The 22,167-nt window shown below is 45.5% G+C and overlaps 1 protein-coding gene across 1 annotated transcript in view; it reads right to left on the minus strand.

Moving 5' to 3' along the window:
* The window catches only part of B4galnt3 (beta-1,4-N-acetyl-galactosaminyltransferase 3), a 106,530-nt gene that overhangs the window by 33,598 nt on the left and 50,765 nt on the right, over positions 1-22,167 (minus strand). The window contains exon 2 of the mRNA XM_059256871.1: positions 574-677. Coding sequence (XP_059112854.1) covers positions 574-677 — 104 coding nt within the window. The remainder of the gene's footprint in view (positions 1-573; positions 678-22,167) is intronic.

Genomic DNA, 22,167 nt, shown 5'->3' on the forward strand with positions numbered 1-22,167 from the left:
AAGCTAGGCAAAGGCTCTACCTCTAAGCCTAGCTTTTAGGGTGTGTTGTCTTGAGATGGGGGCCACATGCCTGGAACAGCTCACAGATAGTTTAGACAATGTTGTAAAAGCAGAAACAAGACAACTAGGCCCACTGAGGCTTTGAGCAATGGTAATGGTTCTCAACCTGTAGGTCACAATCCCTGGGGGTGGAATGACCCTTTCACAAAGGTCACATAGCAGATATCCTGCATATCAGACATTCACATTACGATTCGTAAAAGTAGCAAAATTACAGTTATGAAGTAGCAACAAAATAATTTTATGGCTGGGGTCACCACGACATGAGGAACTAACTGTATTAAAGGGTCTCAGCATGAGGAAGGTTGAGGACCACTGGCTTTGAGGGAGGCAAATAGCCGTGATCATCTAGAACTTCTTAGAGGCTAAACTGGGGTTCTCCCAGCTCTCTCCCCTCTGCATACACCACAGAGAAGAAGATTTCCCTTAAGGCCATGGAGCAACTGAGGGTAATTGAAGGTCCTGCTGATCCAGCAGCAGGAGGCTGGAAGGAAAGTTGGACCTGCCGCATACCTTGAGGCTCAGCCTCTGGGGATGATAGAATTGGAGATTTGGATCAACAGCAGGGATGTTCCTGTTGGCCAGGGCCTTGGCCAGTTCTCTCCAGCTGCCGTATCCTAGGAGAGGGAAAGAGAAAAACAAGGTCAACTAAATTCAGGAGCCTGTAAGTCTGTAAGGTTAGGCAGGCAGAGATAAGGGAGGGAATTGCTTCTCTTCTCCTCACCCCACCTCACAAGGTAGGTATGAAGTGGGCGAGGCAGGGGCAGATACAAATTTAGCCATAGTCCACAGGGCAGAGAGTGGGAAAGACCTCTTACCGTCCCTCAATCAGAGAAGAAACTCTGCCTGGTGAACTCAGCTACTGTCACACACTGTGGGGACCTACTACAGCATGATTCTTACCCAGTTGCACAGAGTGAGTGATTTCTCACAAAAGGCCCAGTCAAGAAATGGTGGCAAAGGCCATTTCCAGGGTAGCAAGGGGATTGTGGGAGGTGGGGTAAAGGTAAGGGGTACACTTCTCTCTGTTCATTAACCATGGGATTGCTGGATAGAACTAGAGTTGAAGGGGGCAGGAAAGAGTGAGCCAGGGACTTGGTTTCTGTCAAGCAAAGTTAGAGGGCTAGCTAGTCCTGATCTGATCTGAAGGCTATTTGTGACTCACTGGAACTCACTGTGCTCTGGAACAGGTTAGCTCACATGCATCTGAGGAGGCAAAAAAGACAGACCATGGTGGGAGGGAGGGGACAGGAAACTGCTGATGTGCAAGCAAGCATTCCCACAACAAAGAGGTGAGGGGCTGCAAGGGGGTGAGGCGGGAAGAGTCAGAGCCCAGGTCAGTCCGTAACTCACTAGAAGCCAGTGCCTTCTCAACAATAAAGAGATCGGTTGGGCTTCAAATAAGTGAGCCTACAACACTGTAGGCCACAAATCAGAGCCGTGAACCATCAGGCCAGTTCTTTTTTTTTTTTTTTTTTTTTTTTTTTTTTTTTTTTTAAGATTTATTTATTATATATAGAGTGTTCTGCTTGCATGTATGCCTGCATGCCAGAAGAGGGCACCAGATCTCATTATAGATGGTTGTGAGCCATCATGTGGTTGCTGGGAATTGAACTCTGGACCTCTGGAAGAGCAGCCTGTGCTCTTAACCTCTGAGCCATCTCTCCAGCCCATTTTTTTTTTTTTTTTTTTTTTTTTAAAGATTTATTTATTATGTATACAGTGATCTGCTTGCATGTATCCCTGCAGGCCAGAAGAGGGCGCCAGATCTCATTACAGATGGTTGTGAGCCACCATGTGGTTGCTGGGAATTGAACTCAGGACCTCCTGAAGAGCAGCCAGTGCTCTTAACCTCTGAGCCATCTCTCCAGCCCCAGTTCTTAAGTTCACTCCATCCTCACTCCAGGTCCGAAAAATGGGAAAAACAACAACAACAAAAGTCCTTAAAGCCAGGCGGGTGCTAGCGGTCCATGCCTTTAGTCCCAACGCTCAGGAGGCAGAGACAAGCGAATCTCTGAGTTCAAGGCCAGCCTGGTCTACAGAGTGAGTTCCAGGACAGCCAGGGCTGCACAGAGAAACCCTGTCTCAGAGGAAAAAAAAAACAAAAACAAAATAAAACAGGGACCAAGGCTGATGAAATGACTACTCTAGAGTCACAGAACGAACAGGAACAAGGCTAAGCTGAGAACCGGAGTGGGCTGCTTCACTAAGATGCCCTGGTGGGGCTGGGCTGCATCTCAGCTTGGAGTTCATGCAGGCTCAACACAGGCACTCTTAGGAGGAGTCGGATGGATGCACCACTTGGGAAAAAAACTCCACGTAAAAGGAGTTTGGCAGTCATCCCCCTCCCCCTTGGGAATCAACAGTTGGCAGAGGGCAGAAGTGTCACGGGATCCCCATGTGAGCACCAACAGGGACATAGCTAACTAAATAAAGCCAGAATAAACAGCTAAGTGTGGTGGCAGATGCCTAGAACACATCAAGTCTAAAGGAACTAAGGCAGGATTAAACCAGCCTGGGATACACAGCAAGACCAAGTCCCAGCAAAACAAAAACAGTCACAGAGTACAAGTAGTATGAACCACGCAGAAGGTAGACATCATCCCGTGCCTTATGTGCTGATGCTTGGAGGGGTGGGCATGGGGTCACAGACTGGAGCATGCCCTGGGGGGCTGGACTTTTCTTATGGGGCTTGTGTTGAGAAAGCATCTCAGAGGCGTGGCATCGTGTGAGCCTTTTAAGATGCTGGAGTCAGGTCAGAGGCCATCATTCTCAACTTACAGAAGGGGAAAGAGGAGCTTGGAGTTCTGAGCCACAGATCTATTTGTCACCCAAGATTAGAGAAGATAGCCCTTACAAGCCAATGTCTGTCATCATTTACGCTCTCCCCTGTGGCCACTCTTTAGCAGAGCTTAGAGGAGTCCTGGAGTCAGAGATCTTAGCTATGGATCTGGGCCTTGGGTTACTATCGGGGACTTGGGGGGTCCAGCCCCTCGATAGTCCCCTCCCAGGGTCCGGGAAGAATCTACAACCAGCTGATAATTAATCTTTGATGAAAAGAAATGAATCTATGTACACGAAACTCCTTAGTTCATACACTTCATTATTCTGTGATAGTTCTCTCTCTGCACAGCTTCTATTCTGCTCTCATGTCTAGCTCTGCTCTTGCCTGATTTCTCTCTATATTTATCTACTGTCCCCTCTAGGTTCTATCTTAATTCCTTCATCTAGTTCTGTCCCTTCTAGGTTCTCATCTATCTAGTTCTTTCCCCTATCAGCTCCTCTCCCATCTCCTTCTCTCTCATCTGGCTCTTCCTCATCTTGTTCTTCCCCATCTGGCTCTTCCTCATCTTCCATCTCGTTCCTCTAGTCCTCTCTTCTAGCCCTTCAATCTAGTTCTTCCCTATCTCAGTTTGTTCCTCTCAAGTTCTTACCCATCTAGTTCTTCCATTCTCTTTTCTCTTCTCCCCCTTTGTGCCCTGGAAGTCCCGGTATATAAAGGGAGGGTCCAAGCTAAATTGTGTAAAGCTATTACTTAACGTCCACCTCTCCTAGGCGGTGTCTCCTTGTGGAATTTACCGTAAGTCAGGAGACTTGCATGTGGGCTGCTATCACTGTTAGTCCTCGGAAGTTGGGGCCCACCTGGGTGGTGTTTCCTGTAGTCCTTGAAAGTGACTAAGGGAGATAATCTGATTCCAGAGAAAGCCTTTCCTGAGGCTTTCTCCAAATACCTGGAATGTGTATGTCCAGAGGGTGATCAGTCCACATTGTTAGCGCTTCTTAGGGAAAAGTCAATTGGGAAAACTATGAAGGCACACATGATTTTCATAACAGAATACAGCTGATATACAACAAGCCAAGTAACATCAAAAACTCCTTGGGATTTGGCTTCCTCTGGAGGAATTCCCTGATCCCTCCAGGTAGTGACTTTGCCATAACCAGCTGAGTTCTTGTGATATATTCCTGCGGCCTGCAGCAGGTTACTACACAGAGATGCAGTCACACTTACAGTTATGAGGACTTCTGGCCTCCAAGGGCACATGCCCAGACAGACACATACTTTAAAAAAAAAAATCTCAAAAAATGAGCCCCTCACACTGTGCATGTGTGTGCGTGTGTGTGTGTGCGCGTGTGTGTGTGCGCGTGTGTGTGTGCGTGTGTGTGTGTGTGTGTGTGTGTGTGTGTGTGTCTGTGTATGTGTGTGTGCGTGTCTGTGTGTGTTATGCATCATGGAGACCATTGGATGTGGGATGTATGGCAAATGTGTTGCTGATTAATCAATAAAACACTGATTGGCCGTTGGCTAGGCAGGAAGTATAGGCGGGGCAAGGAGGAGAATAAAGCTGGGAAGTGGAAGGCTGAGTCAGAGAGACACTGCCAGCCGCCACCATGACAAGCTGCATGTGAAGATCCTGGTAAGCCACGAGCCATGTGGCAAGGGATAGGTTTATGGAAATGAATTAATTTAAACTGTAAGAACAGTTAGCAAGAAGCCTGCCACGGCCATACAGTTTGTAACCAATATAAGTCTCTGTGTTTACTTGATTGGGTCTAAGACTGTGGGCCAGGCAGAAAAACTCAAGCTACAATTGGGAATGCCCCTCATTCACTCTATACCTACTCCCTCTGAGGACAGGTCTCTCCATGAACCCGAGGTTCATGTTTTCTCATCTAGACCGAAAGCCAGTAAGCCCAGCCATGCTCCTTCTTAGTCACCCTGCACATGCGCAGCGTGTCCAGCTTATTACCTGGGTCCTGGGATCTGAACGCTGGTTTCCATGATTGCACAGCAACTGCTCTAAATTACTGAGCCATCTTTCCAGCCCCAACCCCCTTGTTTTTAGAGGAGTCCTGTTGGTCGAATTTGGCTACAATGCTCTTGATGTCTCTTCTTTTAACCGAGCATTGACTGGCTGGCTGCCTTAATCCACTTATTAGCTCTAACCCCCTGGCTTCCTGGCTGTACTCAGAACTGAACTCAGGTCTATACTAAGTGAAGAACTGTCATTGACACCAGTTCTATTCATTTTTAACTGAAGGCTCTCTCTGTGGCCAAGGATAGTTCTATTGAGGAAAAGACAGGAAACTCAGTAAAATTAAACCTAACCAGGCCCTCACCTGAAGGTCACAGGTATGTCTACACGGTTCTGAAATATGAGATTTGGATGGTCAACAGTGTAGTCTTCGGGCTGTGAGTGACAGGTCCAAGTATACATGCCCCTTCCAGCTGTAACAGCTTGAGTAAGTCACTGTATCTCTTTAACCTTGCTTTCTTCATCAGAACATCCACCAGGCCTTCTCCATCCGCCAGGCCTGCTGTGAGCAGTGATTATATGTGTCTGACTCACAAGCTGCTTGATACGAGTCCCTTCCTCCTAACAGTTCCTGAATTAGGGGTTTGGGTTTGAGAGTCGGGGGATAGAAATCCCAAATTCTTTTGAATTGTGTGAACTGTTAAGAGTCAGTAGCTCTGACTCTCCCCTCTGCTTAAGCAGACAGGAAGGCAAGGACTTGGTGGTAGCATAGCAGCAGATGTATCCTCTCTGCTCCACGGACTTTGTGGTCCTCTATCACCTCCCCACGGCCCTGCCAGTGTTCACTAGGCAAACACTCTATGTTAGGCACTGGGCCCTTTGCTTGGATCTTTCCCATCTCTGCATCTGCATTAATCCTGCCAGTGGGTACCCAGTCCTTGCTTAGCCCGCCCCCCCCCCCCCTTGGGGGGCAATTGGAGCTGAAGAATGTGCTGATTGAATGACTGGCACTTGTCACTCGTCCCCTGTCAAGTGATTCCTCCTGCTTCTGGCTGAACTCTCCTTCCCGAGCGCCAGCTGCCAGGGCCCGCTTCTACAGCAGGTGTCAGAGACAGACACCCAGATCTCAGGTGTCACACAAAGCACCACTGAGGGCCTCATGCTTTGCCCTCACAAAGCTGGGCTATCAAGTTCACCATCAGCCAGAGCTTTGCCAACATCCCTCCTGGGGGCAATAGACTTCAAAGGCCCGGAGATTATCATCCTGGCTCTCTGTGACACTATAGCACACATATATCCCTCGGTATCATTTTTCAAAGACTCTAACATACGTTAACTCCATCGCCTCCTCTCAACCTTCCCCTCAGAAATAACAAAAACAAAACAACAAAAATGGTATGATTATCAGCCCCAGGTCACACAGTGAAAGGATAACCACGTGACGCAGCCAGTGCCTGTGACCACTCAATCTTCAGCATCACTTAGGTCACTTGGTGCTGCAGGGCAGGAACTGCCGCTCATTTCCCTTCATCTGATACTCCTGCCCGTACAGCATGTGGACGTCAGGGCCAGTCAATGGGAGGACGGGGAAGGCCGTTCTCAGCTGAGGCTGCCACTGATACTGCAGATTCTGCAGTGGGACGGCAGGCCTGAGCTCCGACTCCACTCAGGGGCTGAAAACACTTCAAAGTATTTTCACTTAACAGTTAAGGGCTGGAGGCGGAGTTTAGTTAGAACAAAGTGCTTGCCAGGGTAGAGCTCAGTGTAGAGCCCTCGCCGGAGGCGTACAAGGCCCTGGGTTTCATCCCCAGCACAATTTTAACATCTGTATTATGTATACAGCATTTGGTCTGAGTGTATGCCTGCAGGCCAGAACAACTTAGGAAGTAAAAAGTTAATGCTAAATTTGCGGGTCAGTATAAATTCCCAAAGCCTGTTAATAAAGACCCTGAACTAACTGGCTGACCCAAAGCACACTCCCTTCCAGCCCACCACATAAAAATGTGCTCGGGGGGGTGGGGGGGGTGGGGGGGGGTGGAGAGATGGCTCAGAAGTTAAGAGCTCTGGCTGCTCTTCTAGAGGTCCTGAGTTCAATTCCCAGCAACCACATGGTGGCTCACAACCATCCATAACGAGATCTGGTGCCCTCTTCTGGCCTGCAGGCATACATGCAAGCAGAACACTGTGAACATAATAGATAAATAAAAATCTTTAAAGAAAATGTGTTCAAACCTCTACCAGTGCTCAACCGGACTTCTTACAAGCTTGTGGAAATGTGTATTGCTTTTGCTTCTAAGTAACTATAAGAATGATACCAATAGCAGCCAACATTAATGCGCACTTATTATATGCAAAGCACCATGCTAGGAGGTGTGGTTTTGGCTTTTGGGTTGTTTTGTTTTTATTTTTGAAACAGGGTCTTACTATGTAGCCATGACTGGCCTGGAGCTTGCTATATCAATAAGGCTGGCCTGGAACTCATAGAAATTCACCTGCCTCTGCTTCCCGGGTACTGGGATTAAAAGCGTGCAGCACCCTGCTCACTCATGCTAGTTTTATTTCGCCATGTAAAGACAGATAACATGAGCACACACGCACATACATCACTTCAACGTGAACAACGGGAGCCCAGTGGAGACCTACAGAAGCTGTTCCAGTCCTGTGACCACTGTGTCAGCCTGAGACAATGAGTCACTTCATCTCTGTACTCCACACTCTATTTCTCGCTTATGTGGAAGCAGAGTTTGCCTGAGGGTAGACAGAGCTGGATGTAGGCAGTCCAACACAGTGGATGATGCCAGTTTACCACCAAATAAAGGCTAAACAGTGGAACAAGGTTACCTACCCCTTCCCTCCTCCCAAAAAAGAAAGAAAGAAAGAAAGAAAGAAAGAAAGAAAGAAAGAAAGAAAGAAAGAAAGAAAGAAAGGAAGGAAGGAAGGAAGAAAGAGCTGGCGATGGTGGCGCACGCCTTTAATCCCAGCACTGGGGAGACAGAGCTAGGTGGATCTCTGTGAGTTTTAGGCCAGCCTGGGCTACAGAGTGAGTTCCAGGAAAGGCACCAAAACTACACGGAGAAACCCTGTCTCAAAGAACCAAAAAAAAAAAAGAAAAGAAAAGAAAAAAGAAAAAAAAAAGAAAAAGAAAAAAGAAAAAGAAAAGAAAGAAAGAAACCTGACAGCTCAATGTATCAGCAGCAAAACTGAAGCAGCCCAAGAATGCTCCCAGGAGAGAAGGAGCTGGGGTACTGCCTGAAAACAGATGAACACACGGGGTTACCAGGGCAGGCATAGACATCTTCACAGCGTTGCTTCCAGCCTTGGGACTGGTCTCCAGTAGAAGAGGTTTTCTCCTTCCCTAGACTACAGGGGAGGACTTTTGAGAGGGGAAGGCCTGGCCCTCCCAGGACTCTGAAAAGAGTGTGAGCAGCCTAGGAGAAGGGCTGCTCCACAGGACACCACAGACCTGAAGATCCAGGATGAATGTAGACTTCGAAAAGAAGCCCTGGGGTCTGTACAGAAACTCTCTCCAGAGACTAAAAATGCAAAGAGGGGGAGTGATGATGAAACACAGTGACATTGAAGAGACAGAGTCCTGGTCCCATGAGAAAACAAGAGGGTGACGAGGAGACAGGAGGCCAGGACACTCCGGTATGGATTCACAAGAGCCAGGAACTGGCCCTGAGCCACAGGATGAAAGGCTTCTGTCCCTTGGGAGAGCTTGAGGAGAGAGCCTGGGGAGGCTTGAGGCCAGCAGGGTCTAGCCCAGATCAGAAAATGGAAGCAGCATGTCACAGACAGGCAGATGAAGCAAAGGACTTGTCACCTGGGAGACAGCCTTCAGGGCATGCCTAGGGCTCTGATGGTAGAGAGTGTGATAGTCTTTCCTTCCTGCTCTCCAATGCCCCAGGGAACTTGATGCAATAAAAATTATTATTACTATAACCATAACAATGAACATGTATGAATGAATACACACATATATATGTTAATATACACATATATACATGTCTATTTGTACAGAGGCCTGCTATATATTAACACAAGCACAGATTACTCTGTTTTTCTTTTTTTTTAAATTTAGTTGTAATTTCTAATAAGTAAACTATATAAGCAATCCTCTTTTGTAGTGCTTAATAATCTATAAGATGGGGCTAGAGAGATGGCGCATACCTTTAATCCCACCACTCAGGAGGCAGAAGCAGGCGGATTTCTGAGTTCGAGGCCAGCCTGGCCTACAGAGTGAGTTCCAGGACAGCCAGAACTATACAATGCTTGCTGTTTTAGAGGACACAGGTTGGACTCCCAGCACCACATTGTGGCTCACAACCATCTGTAACTCCAGGGGATCTGAGATCCATACTCTCTTCTGGCCTTTGTGGGCACCAGGCACATATGTGGTTCTCAGACGCACATAGGCAAAACACTTATACACATATTGTAAAAGAAGTAAATATCAATAAATAAGTAAATAAATACAATTTAAAGAAAATAATCTATGACACTACAGACCCAAAAGCAAGTAAACTGAGGTTTTAGCAAGAACTGGCTGAAGTATAATTAACACTGGCTTATACCTCCTGGGTAAGAGAAAGGTATAGGCCTGGCAGAACCAGAGGTTTAATCAGATTATAAACCCAGAAATGTCTTTCAAAACACTGCTACACTGTCTCTCAACAATCTCTTTCCTTGAGTCTGACACTTTTTTTAGTTTTCAGTTTTTCCTTGACAGGTTCATGTGTGTAGACACTGAATCTGTATGTAGCGTATATGCTTGGACAGGTTCATGTGTTTATACACTGAATATGTATATAGCTTTTATGCTTGCACAGGTTCATGTATATAGACACTGAATCTATATAGCGTTTATGCTTGCACAGGTTCATGTATATAGACACTGAATCTATATAGCTGTTATGCTCGGACAGGTTCATGTATGTAGACACCGAATCTGTATATAGCTGTTATGCTCAGACAGGTTCATGTATTTAACGGATGTTGGTCATTTTCCTTTTATCTCCTGGTGCCTTCCCTGTCTCTCCTCATCCTCTCTCCCACGGAAACCTTTCTTCCCAACCTTATTTTCATATTTTTAAAAAAATATATACATACACATACATTTTTATTCTTTTTGAATTACATACATGTTATACAATATATTTTTACTTTAGACAGTAAGTGACTGAGTCAAGATTTGAGCACAGAACAAAAGTCTGTGTTCTTAATTCTATGACTCCCTGTTAAATGTGCGTGAGTTTTCACTTCCACAATTATCACCTGGTATCATGTGCCCATTTATTCACCAGCCCTTGCCTGTTCTCCTACCGTCTCCAAACTCCCTTCTGCTGATCCCATGTGCACACACATGCCAGACCATTTCCTTTCTCTTTCCAACTTGGTCACTAGTTAACCAGTATCTCTCTGCAAGCGCCAAAGAAATGCCAGGGGGGAAGTGGAGCCCCAAATACACAATCCCATCATACTAGACAAGAGCATTTGGGCGGAGTGTAAGGCTCTCTTCCTGCTTTCAGCACCTTCTTCTCAACGGACATAATGCAGTGTTCACGAGGGCCCTGGGGACCACCGGTGGCGGCCCAGTTCATCAGGAGGAGGGAAGGGCTGAGAGCTGAGGACAGGGAGGTGGAGTCCTAAGGTTTCCCTGGCTCCCACTCATGAACGGATAAACACAGGTGGGACTCTCATGAGCTTTCCTCCCTGACAGGCCTCCAAGCCTGCTCACAGCCAGCCCCAGGGGCCTGAAGAGCAGTCAGCTGTACCCTCAACTTCCTGCCAGGCTAGCGCCTGAGCTGTTGGGATAGTTGTGACTGCAGGCAGGCTGAGGCTTGCAGCCAGTGACATGGGAGCTGCACCTACTGCCCTTGAGGGTGCAGCCTAAAAGGGGCCAAAAGAGGGCACCTGAGCCGGTGCCAGGGATGCACCTGTTGTACGGCTGCTGTGGGGCTCCCTGTTCACCTAAACAGCCAGACAGGGAAAAAAAAAAAAAAAAAAAAAAAGCCAAGGGAGCAGATGAGGAGAAAAGAGAAGGAAAGCTCCATGTCCTTCTATTTGCTGCTGCTGCTGGAATGTGGGTTTTGCTTTCCATAGCCCAGCTCAGGAAGTTTCCATTCTTCAGGCACGGGTGGTGATCAACATAGTCTCCAGAAGACAGAGCCCAGCCTGGGTCACCTTGAGGATATCATCATTATTGCTACCATCATTACAAAAATTTAAACAACCCATAACATTTCAGGGTCCATTTACTAGTCAGGGATATGACAGTCACAGTTCCATGCGAGGGGGGTGTGAACTTAAGACCCTTAATGAAATGGAACAGCTTTGGGAAAACCTAGAGCTGACAGAGTCCTGGATTTTGAAGACTGGCCCACAGCCTGCACGTTAATCCTCGAGGACACCTAGGCAAGAAAAGCCACTTAGGTTCTTTTAGGATCCTCGAGTGGGGTTGGCTTTTCTGGACCCACTAGGTCTGTTGCTGTGGAATAATCTTTTTGTACACTGTGAAGGTGTGCTGCTCTCATTAGTTTAATAAGAGCCAACTGGCCAATAGCTAGGCAGGGAGAGCTCAGGCAGGAGAGCCAGGCTAAGAGAACACTGGGAAGAAGGGTGGAGTCGCCAGCCAGATGCAGAGGGAACAGGATGTATAGAAAATGAGGTCACAAGCCAAGAGCCATGTGACGGCATGTTAATTTAAGTTGTAAGAGCTAGTTAGTAACAAGCTTAAGCTACCAGCCAAGCATTTATAATTAATATAAGTCTCTGTGTGGTTATTTGGGAGCTGACTGTCAGTCCTGACAAAAAATTCCACCTACAGTTGTCTTCTTGTGGAATGGAACAAAAATATTCTTCAAGGAGAATGTGCAACTACCCTTCACCTCTCCAGGGGTCTTTCAAATAGGGAGTTCAGGGCTGCAGTAGTAAGGTGTTTGTCTAACATGCAGAATAAGTAGCTAAGAATGATCAATCAGAAGCCTGGGGAAAAATGAGCAAATGGACCAGTGAGCTATCCAGTCACCAGGCATTTGCTGAGCACCTGGTGTGTACTGAGAGTATATACCCTACTAACAGCTGGGACAGAGAGAAAAGGACAGACATTAGCTCTTTCCGTTCTGGGGGGCTGACAGGGCAGGCATTCATGGTTAATGAAAGGACCCACTTATCTAAGAACTGGAGATGGCCTGGTCCTCACACTTGTGCCCACATGCAGGGCACGTGCAAGCCAGTTCTGCTGGATACAAGCAGACAGACACAGCAGCTGGGCTCACTGGATGTTGATGACATAATGTTGCTCAAGGATTTTCCATTTTCAAAGACTTAGGCAAGACTATGAGCAAATTCTCTGTAATTAAAAAACTTGTCTTCATAGTCCTAACGAGTCTAGGAGAAGCGACAATATAGGAAAATCTTGATTCTGTAACAGCAATGGAGGGATTTCAGCAAGAACATTACCAGATCTCAGATGAAGGTTTAGTGCTGCCCACAGAGGCTCTGGAGGGCATAAAACAGAATTTTAGTAGTTAGTCAACAGCCTGGGCTTGGGGGCTGGAGAGATGGCTCATCAGTTAAAAGCACCTGCTCTTTCAGAGGACCAAGGTTGGTTCCCAGAACCCACCCTAGATGGCTCACAACTATCTTTAATTCCAGCCCCAAGGGATCTGATGCCCTCTTTGAGCCTCTGTGGGCACTGCACACACATGTTGCACAGACATACATGCAGGCAAAACATGCATGCCCGTAAAATAAATCCTAAAACTAGAAAGCAAATACAACCTTAAAGCCCTAGGCTCTTCCAGGTCAAAGGAGGAAACAGGGATTCTCTCTCCTGAGTAGGAGAGAGAGAAAAATGGTTTCCATTGTTGGAGGACCTGCAGAGACAGAAGCATCATTGATAGGAAGAAGTGGGAGCCAGGATAAAAACAAACAAACCAAGCCATCACCATCTGAAGGTGGGGGGCAGACCTGGGGAGGGAAATAGTGAGGAGTGTGTCTGTGAAAAGCCAGCACGCACATCAGCTAGTCACTGAGGAGACAGGAGGGAAACTGGGCACAGCGGCACACCCCCACCACAGCCGCACACAGGAGGCAAGACTGTGGCTCTTAAGTCATTTTTTTAAAAGACAAGAGGGGACAAGCAGGAGCTACGTCCCAATTAACTGCTAATAACGAAGAGCCTGGGCTTTCGGGATGATTACAGATGATGACGACACAGACCCAGGAGGGGTTCTGTTTAGAAACCTCTCCTCCACGCATAACCCCACTCCACCCACCAACAGGTTAGCACGGGCTTCCCACAGAGAAAACCACCAGAGCTACAGACAGACATCTGCCCAGGCTCGTCTCGGCTACACGCTTGACATACATTGTCTCAGTTCACTCCCACAGCAATCACATGAACACAATTCCCGATGTACAGATGGGGAGACTGAGGTCCTCACAGCCTCCAGACAATGGCACTGAAAAACTGCTTGCTTTTCAAAAAGATCTCCTAACAAGCATCTTACATAGGACCTTCTGTGTGTTGTACAAAAAGGCCACAGAATCCAAGGGAAGCAAAGAGAGGAAGGATCCTTGAAGCCGAGCACATCTTCTTGGGCCACACGGGGCCTTGGTTTGGACCAGCAGTCTAGAGACTTAAGTCTCCCAGCCCATTTCACTTGATATCAGTGATATCAGACGACCCCCACCCCTACACCGCACACATTTGCAGTGTGGGGATCCAGCTTAGAGCAAGGCAGGAAAGCGATCCACCATCGAGCCACTGAACACACTCTCCTCTTAGCAGCTGGGGCCTCTTTTCTGCATCTGGCTGGAAAACAAATAAGGCGTATTATCTGATGTGGGTGCCTGCCAGCTGCTAGACCTGCACCGTCTGAGTCAAGTGACTTGCCAAAACCCAGCTGAGGCTGCTGTAACCTGTTCCTGGGAAAGAGAAGGAATGGGACAGGACGGCATACAGGACAGCGGTGGCGGCGGGAATATCGGGGTCAGGTGTGGCGCACGCCTTTAATCCCAGCACTCAGGGATCCCTGTGAGTTCAAGACCAGCCTAGTCTACACAGAGTTCCAGCCAGCCAAGGCTACAGGGAGGTTATTGTGAGGGTAAGCTTTACCTTTCTCCTCCCCACAAATGCCATCTAAATGAAACTTTGAGGGCTTGTATGCACACCGAGGGCAACAGACGGGCCATAAGGGTCAGGCCCTCATCCCAGAGTCAATATCTCATATTCTCGGTCTCACTCTTATTATGTTCAGCCCGGTGCCACAAACCTTTTCCATTTTGTTGACAAGGGCAGAGAGACCTAAAGGCAAGTTCACTGACTTGTCTAATACGCAAGGGGAGCCAGCGTTAAGGATGTCAGAAATCAGTCTTTGATTCTTGCCAGAGGCATAGTATGCCATCATAGTGTTTAAACAGTACCCGAGCCTGATCCTCAGGAAGGGCTGAAGATCATGTCTCTCCCGTTATTATATTCCCACGGCATCAAGTGAGCACTTGATACGTGTGGATAAGTGAATGACAAACGGCATTGGTGTGAGGAGCTGGAAGAGTTACTTAGGCAGCACCTCCTCATAATTCTGGACTAGAGACTGGATGAACTGACCGGCACTGGCCCTGACATTCTGAGAAACTGACACCAGCTGAAGGTGTCTTAGTAGTCTGCGGACACTCACGGTGGCTGAGATGTCAACGTCACAGCCCAAGGGTCTGTCTCTAAGGAAGCTTTGCTGCTGCTTTAGTGCACACACTATTTCCCTTTCCCTTTCTCTCTCCTTTTCTTACCCATTCCTCCCACCCCATCTCTATCACCTCACTATTTAGCCCCGACTGACCTGAGGCTTACCATGTAGACCAGGCTGGCCTCCAGCTCACAGAGGTCCACCCGCCTCTGCCTCCAAAGGCATTAACCACCGTGCCTAGCCTTCTGTCTCTTTTCTAAATGTAACTTTGAGGTGTGTTTATGTATTGGAAATACACAGAAGATGAACTAATCTTGATTATCAACTTGGTAAGATTAAGAGGCAATAGGGAGATTGGTGAAGTGTACTTCTAGGGAGTCTGTAAGATGCTCCCGAACAACTAACATGAAGATTCTATCTAATGAATGTTTTAATCAACTGATAGACTTAGACTCTGAATAGGCTCCTGAAGTAGCAGAACTGTGGGAGGCGGATCCTGCAAGAGATATGCCTGTCAGACAGAGACATGCTCTCTGAGACCACTATCTGTGATTCTCTGTATTTCTCTTCATAATCCGAACATCGCCACATGTACTCCTCCTCATGATGCAACGAACCCTCTGAAACGTGAGTGAAGAACAGCCCCTCCCCCCACTGAGTTGTTTCTGCCAGGCATTTTGGTATAGTAACGCAAAGTCTAGCAGAATACATAACATAAAACTTACCACTTCTAAATTTGCAAGTGGGTCTGGAGAGAGCACTCAGCCATTAAATGTTAGGCTCACAACCTCCCACCCAAAATGGTTCAGCCATTAAAAATTATGCTCACAACGCAAAGTGCAAGTTTGCAAGTGCTCTTCCATGAGCTACACTGTCAGAGCACTTCAACCATTTTTAAGTGCACAGTTCACTGGCACATTCAGTTAAGTACATTTACACTATTATACAACCATCCTTCCTACAAAGTTTATCACTCTAAATTGAAATTCTATATACAGGAAGTAATTTCTATTTCTTTTCCTCCCAGCCCCTGGGAACCACTATGCTACTTTCTCTGTGAACTCTACTATCTATAAATTCACCATACTAAGTATCTCATATACATGCAATCATACAATATTTGTTATTATGTTTGGCTGATTTCATAATTATATGTTTGGCTCATAATTATATGTTTGGCTTATTTCATAATTATAACATTATTTCATAGTTCAACCAAGTTGTATCATGTGTCAAAATACCTTTCCTTTCCTAAGGCTGAGCAATATGCCACTGTATATGGGTAGATGTAGTCAGACACTTTTCTCTGTCTCACTCCAGTCCCACAGCCCCACAGCTGCTTTTAACATAAGCACTCAGAGGCTTAAAATTAATTACAAACTGTTTGGTCTGTGGCTCAGGCTTATTGCTAGCTAGCTATGACATCTTGAATTAACCCATTTCTATTAATCTATATTTTGCCCAATGGCCATGGTGTTACTGGTCTGCTGGCATCTTGTTCCTTGGGCAGCTGGATGGCATCTGCCCTGACTTCTCCCTGTTTCTCTGCTTGGATTTCCTGCCTGGTTATAACCTGTCTTGCCATAGGCCAAGGCAGCTTCTTTATTAACCAATGGTAGCAACATGTATTCACAGCATACAGAAAGACCATCCCACAGCACTTCCCCTTTTCTGTCTAATCGAAAAGGAAGGTTTTCATTTTAACAGTAAAATTACATATAACAAAACAGTTATCAAACAAGAATTACAACTATAATATCTAGTTTATTTGTATTTGGCAAAATTAAAGAAAATACTCCATATTTGTGAGTCTAAAGTTTCATATCTAATGCCAGATGGCAGTGGCACACACCTCTAATCCCAGCACTTGGGAAGCAGAGCCAGGTGGATCTCTGTGAGTTCGAGGCCAGCCTGGTCTACAGAGCGAGCTCCAGGACAGGCACCAAAACTACACAGAGAAACCCTGTCTCAAAACCCCTCCCCCTCCAAAAAAGTTTCACATCTAATTTACCTTTTATCATAACCAAGGAAAACTAATTATAACTATCTAGTCTTCAACTCCATCAAAGATCCCAGAAAAATATAATATTATCTGAGTAAAGAGGAAGTGCAGTGTAAGCATAATTCTAGAAATGTCAGAGACAGGTATATATCACATTTTGTTTATCTATCCATCCATCATGGAAAGCTGGGTTGTTTCTACCACTAGGGTATTTATTTATATAAAATAAAATAGAAATTTTATAATATATAAAATATAATATATATATATATATATATATATATATATATATATATAATTTAAAGGCTGCAAAACATAAATGTTCAGGTGTCTCTTTAGGACCCTGCTTTCAAATCTTCCAGGAAGGCACACTACTAAACTACAAACAAACAAATTAATTAATTAATTAAAAATCTAGCAGGTCCTGAAGACCAAGGGGACCAGGCTGTTATCTCAGAGAAATAAATGGTAGTAACACCTGGGTTTCACTGAGGATGCAGAAAACCTGTGGAGCCCTGGATAGGAAGAGGAGTGGTACTTTGGTATGATCAGGCTGCACCACTCCCAGCCCATAACAAGGAAAGAGCAGAAGATATGAGTGCCTAAGGAGGGGCATTCCCCAGGGCACTCATGTCTAGTATACTAGACAGTGTGAAAGCACCAATTTCAACACAGCCCAGCTTCCAGGAGTACTTAAACTTTCTGGTCCCTTACAGTCTGCAGCTCAGGAAGCATGTGTGGAGACTGTTAGTTGCCTATCCTCCAAGAAGCAGGTATTTCAGAGTAACCGTTTAGAACCTTTTTAGTCCAATTGTTTGACATTATAGCTACATAGAGTGATAGTGGAATTAGCACAATGGTATAGACCTGTGTGTGTGTGTGTGTGTGTGTGTGTGTGTGTGTGTGTGTGTGGTGTGTGTGTGTGTGTGTGTGTGTGTGTGTGTGTGTGTGTGATGGGGTCAGTCTGGTCTCAAACTTGTAATCTTCTTGCCTCAGCCTCCCACGTGCTGGGAATACAGACATGTGCCACATGCTTGGTTCTAGATACTTTGAACTCTTGTGGTAAGTCATGTGTGCACAGATGCACACTGCTAGTTTGTAGTATGACCATGTACCAGTCAGTGAAACAGCAACTAAACACAAAGACTGGAAGATTAGTTCTCCACTATGGTTTGATCTGGTTAGAACCATAGGCCTACCTGCCTTCTCTCTAGCCTCAACATAAGCCACACGTAACTTGGGAGCTGGTTATGGAGAACTCGGGAGTCAGAGCAGAGGTATCAATGGAAGTCTGAGGCCACCTAGTCTTTATAGTAAATTTCTGGCCAGCCAGGCTACAAGACCATGCTTTTGTTATTTTTTGTTTGTTTGTTTATTTATTTATTTTGTTTTTTGAGACAGGGTTTCTCTGTGTAGCTTTGGCACCTTTCCTGGAACTCACTCTGTAGCCCAGGCTGGCCTCGAACTCACAGAGATCCACCTGCCTCTGCCTCCCGAGTGCTGGGATTAAAGGCGTGAACCATCACCTCCCGGTGCTTTTGTTTTTTGTTTGTTTTGATTTTAAGGTACATTGGGGAAAGACCACAAAGCAAATAAAATAGAGAATCACACCACCAGGCCCCAGAGAGGCCAAGAACTGAAATCTTTAATACTTCATCTCTCAACACCCCTGATGTCTGCTTAAAATTCAAACCCCAGTACTGCCTGTGAGAACCCTGCAACTCCATTCAAATATAGGCAGGGTGGGAGGTGTTCTTCCCTGTGAAAACAGTTTAGCTGTACATAATCGACTTGATTCTTTAAAGGATAAGAGGTTTTCCTGAGAGTCATTCTATTTTTAAAGCAAGGGTACACAAATGTATCAAAGACACAAACACTGTAACACTTTACAGACTATCTGGAAAATGGGGGAATTGATTATTTAGACTATTACATGCAGTCAGTCTTTCTGTGTCCGCCAGCTCCCAAATGACACAGAGACTTCTTATTAAGTATGAAAGCTTGGCCTTAGCGTAGGCTTGTTCCCAACTAGCTCTTAAAACTTATTAATCTACGCTCTGCCACGTGACTCGTTACCTCTCCTCAGTACTGTATGTGCAACTTTCTCTGTGTCTCACTGGCGATTCCCGCCTCTCTTCTTCCCAGAGTTCCTATCTCTGCCTAGAAGTCTCACCTATCCTCTCCTGCCTAGCTCTTTATTAAACCAATCAGAAGGTGCCTTGGCAGAGACACATCTTCACACTGTGCAAAAAGATTGTCCCACAACAATTATACAGAGATGGTGTTCTAAATGGATTTCTTGAAAAGATAAGGTAAAAACAGTCATTAGTCAGACTTTGAAAGTGATGCTTTTGCTGGGCGGTGGTGGTGCACACCTTTAATCCCAGCGCTGGGAGGCAGAGGCAGACAGATCTCTATGAGTTCAAGGCCAGCCTGGCCTACAGAGTGAGTTCCAGGACAGCCAGGGCTACACAGAGAAAAAAAAAGAAAAAGAAAAAAAGAAAGTGGTGTTTTCAGCTGGGTATCACGGCTTTGGCCTGCAATCCCAGCACATTAGAGACTGAGTAACTCAGGAGAATCTCAAGTTCAAAGCCAGCCTGGACTGTGTAGTGAGACCGTCTTAAACAAACAAACAAACAAATAGCAACAACAACAACAACAACAACAACAACAACAGGAAAACAGCTGAAGCTGAGCACAGTGGCGCACACTCTTGATCTCAGCACTCAGTAGACAGGGGCCGGCAGAGTTCTGTGAGTCTGAGGCTAGCCTGGTGTACATATTCCAGGACAGCCAGGGCTACACAGAGAGACCTTGTCTCAAACGAAATAGCTTGTTGCAGTCTAGGGAAACAGAGAAATCATTGCTACAAGCTCAAATATGGTCTCCATTAGGAAGCTAAAGGTGTTGTTGTCTGAGATCACAAAGCCAGTTCAGAGAAGACCCACGACTAAAAGGCAGGTCTCTGTCTGGTTCAGAGCACCTTCCTAGTCTACTAACAAGCGAGGCATCTAGTCTGAGTCTGACGGCAGGTGCCCAATATTGCTGGGCCTGTCTAGTCTGGACTCTAAGAACACAAGCCTTCTTGTGGAAATAAGGTCAACAGAGGCAGCTTGGAGAACACGTTTCCCTGAGAATCTGAGCCTGTGAGCGAAGGGCAGGATCAGTCCTAAATCTGACTGATACCGTGTGGAGAAGGCTCTGAGCTCGGCAAGGCTGGGCATTACCTGTGGCCTCAGTCTGAATGGTGAGTGCTTGAGAAGTGATGTCAGACCTGACTGACACACCACTTTTAAGCCTCCCTACATGATTTCCTCTACCGTCCTTACAAGCACAGAAAAACCCAGAAACACACTAAGTACTTCCTTGACATGTTAATCTCCTAACATTTCACAATAGAAGAGGGGGGAAAAAAAGATCCTTTCTTTAGGTTGCGAAGCAAATTTTAAAATAAAGAATAAGGGCTGATGTGTAGCCCAGTGACAAAGCACTTGCCTCATATGCATAAGGCCCTAAATTCCAGACCCAGAAGTTTAAAAAGGTGGCATGTATGCATAGATGTATGTATTTATTTAGTCTGTGTGTATGTGTGAGGCTACAAATCAAATCCAGGGCCTCAATAATTACACTTATTTTATTTTATAGTGGAGGGGGACGGACGACAACAGTAGACACAGCTTTCTGCAGTCTGTTCTCTCCTTCTATCCTATGGGTCCTGGGGGTGAAACTCAAGTCATTAGGCTCAGCCATGAGCACCTTTACCCGCTGAGTTACTCAATGGCCTCCCCAGAATCTTCAAATCAGTAAGATAAACAATTGCAAGTATACGTGAGAAAGGGACTTGGACTCGGAAGGCCAGTCCAGTGGATACTGACAGTCCAGCCGATACTGCTGTTCTCTACCTTCACCGTAAGAGTCTGTCCCTTGGGGGCAGCTGATGACCTGAGCTGGAGCCACATGGTGAAAGGAGAAAAGCGGCCCCCACAACTTGTCCTCTGACTTCCACATTTGCAGTATGGCATATGCACACACACATGCATGCACACACACATACACACATGTGCATGCACACACACACACACACACACTCAAAACACACATAAAGTAAATAAAGCAATGTAATTTTCTAAATCTTGAAGAAAGAATCAGTCCCTTGGGCTGTAGTATAAATATTTACTTTGGCTCAGATGCCATTGATTACAACTCCATAAGATGACTTCTACTGGTCTGCTCTGACCTTCACAAAGTCAATGAGACCTTGCCTCAAGATGGCTGATTAAACTACTGAATGACAGTTTTATATTCTCTACAGTCAAAAAATTAGCTCTAGCTAGGCATAGTGATACATGCCTTTAATCCCAGTACACAGTAAGTAGAGATAGGTGATCTCTGAGTTCGAGGCCAGCCTGGTCTACAGAATGAGTTCCAGAACAGCCAGGGCTACACAAAAAACAAATAATAATAATAATTTTACACACACACACACACACACACACACACACACACACACACAGGACCCAACTCTATGGCTCTAAAGTGAGAATTTCAACTGGTTATTTGGTATGTTAGACATTGTATTTTCTGAACCCTAATCAAGATATATACTACAAAACCCTACAGAGATGCCCACAAACCAACACCAGAACCGCCAAGACAGGTCTAAGCACTTGGGAGCCTGAAGCAGTTTCAGTACGTTTGAGGCCAGCCTTGGCTACTTAGTGAGATTCTGTCTCTAAATGAATGAATGAATGAATGAATGAATACATAAATACATATCATATTATCTAGCTATATTACTCCTTGGTATATACCAGAAGGAATCCAGGTCAGCTCACAACAGAGGTATTTGAACATCCATGTTCACTGGATAATTAGTCACAATAGTTAAGACACGGAATTAGCCGAGATGCCTTTTAACGGATGAACAGGTAAAGAAAATGCTGACAAGCTGGGTATGGTGGCGCACACCTTTAATTCTAGTACTTGGGAGGTAGAGGCAAGTGAATCTCTGAATTCAAGGCCAGGCTGGCCTACAAAACAAGTTCCAGGACGGCCAGGACTGTCACACAGAGAAACTCTGTCTCTAAAAAAAAAAAAGAAAGAAAGAAAGAAAAAAAGAAAGAAAGAAAGAAAGAAAAAAAAGAAAATGTGACAGACAGACAAATATGTAGTTATACAATTGAGTTTTATTCAACCATAAAGAAGAATGTAATTATGTCATTTGCAGGAAAATGGATGGATGGGAGATTATTTTAAACAAGGTAAATTAGAAAGATAAACGCTGCGTTTGTTTTCTCCTATGTTGAATACATACATCACATATATATGTATTCTTGTCATATGACATAGTAGCAGAAGGGGGCCTACGTAGAAGGGGAGGAGTCTAAAGACCAAGGGATGGAAGATAAGGAGGGGGTAATGTGGAGCATGAGTATAAACAAAGCACAATGATAAATATACATGAAAATGCTATAATGATACCTATTTTATACACTGACTAAATAATAATGATATGTGTTCTTTTTTTGCAGGGGAGGGTTTCGAGACAGGGTTTCTCTGTGTAGTTTTGGTGTCTGTCCTGGATCTCACTCTGTAGACCAGGCTGACCTGAAACTCAGAGATTCACCTGCTTCTACCTCCTGAGTGCTGGGATTAAAGGTGT

The sequence above is a fragment of the Peromyscus eremicus genome, chromosome 3, assembly GCF_949786415.1.
Source record: "Peromyscus eremicus chromosome 3, PerEre_H2_v1, whole genome shotgun sequence".
NCBI lineage: Eukaryota > Metazoa > Chordata > Mammalia > Rodentia > Cricetidae > Peromyscus > Peromyscus eremicus.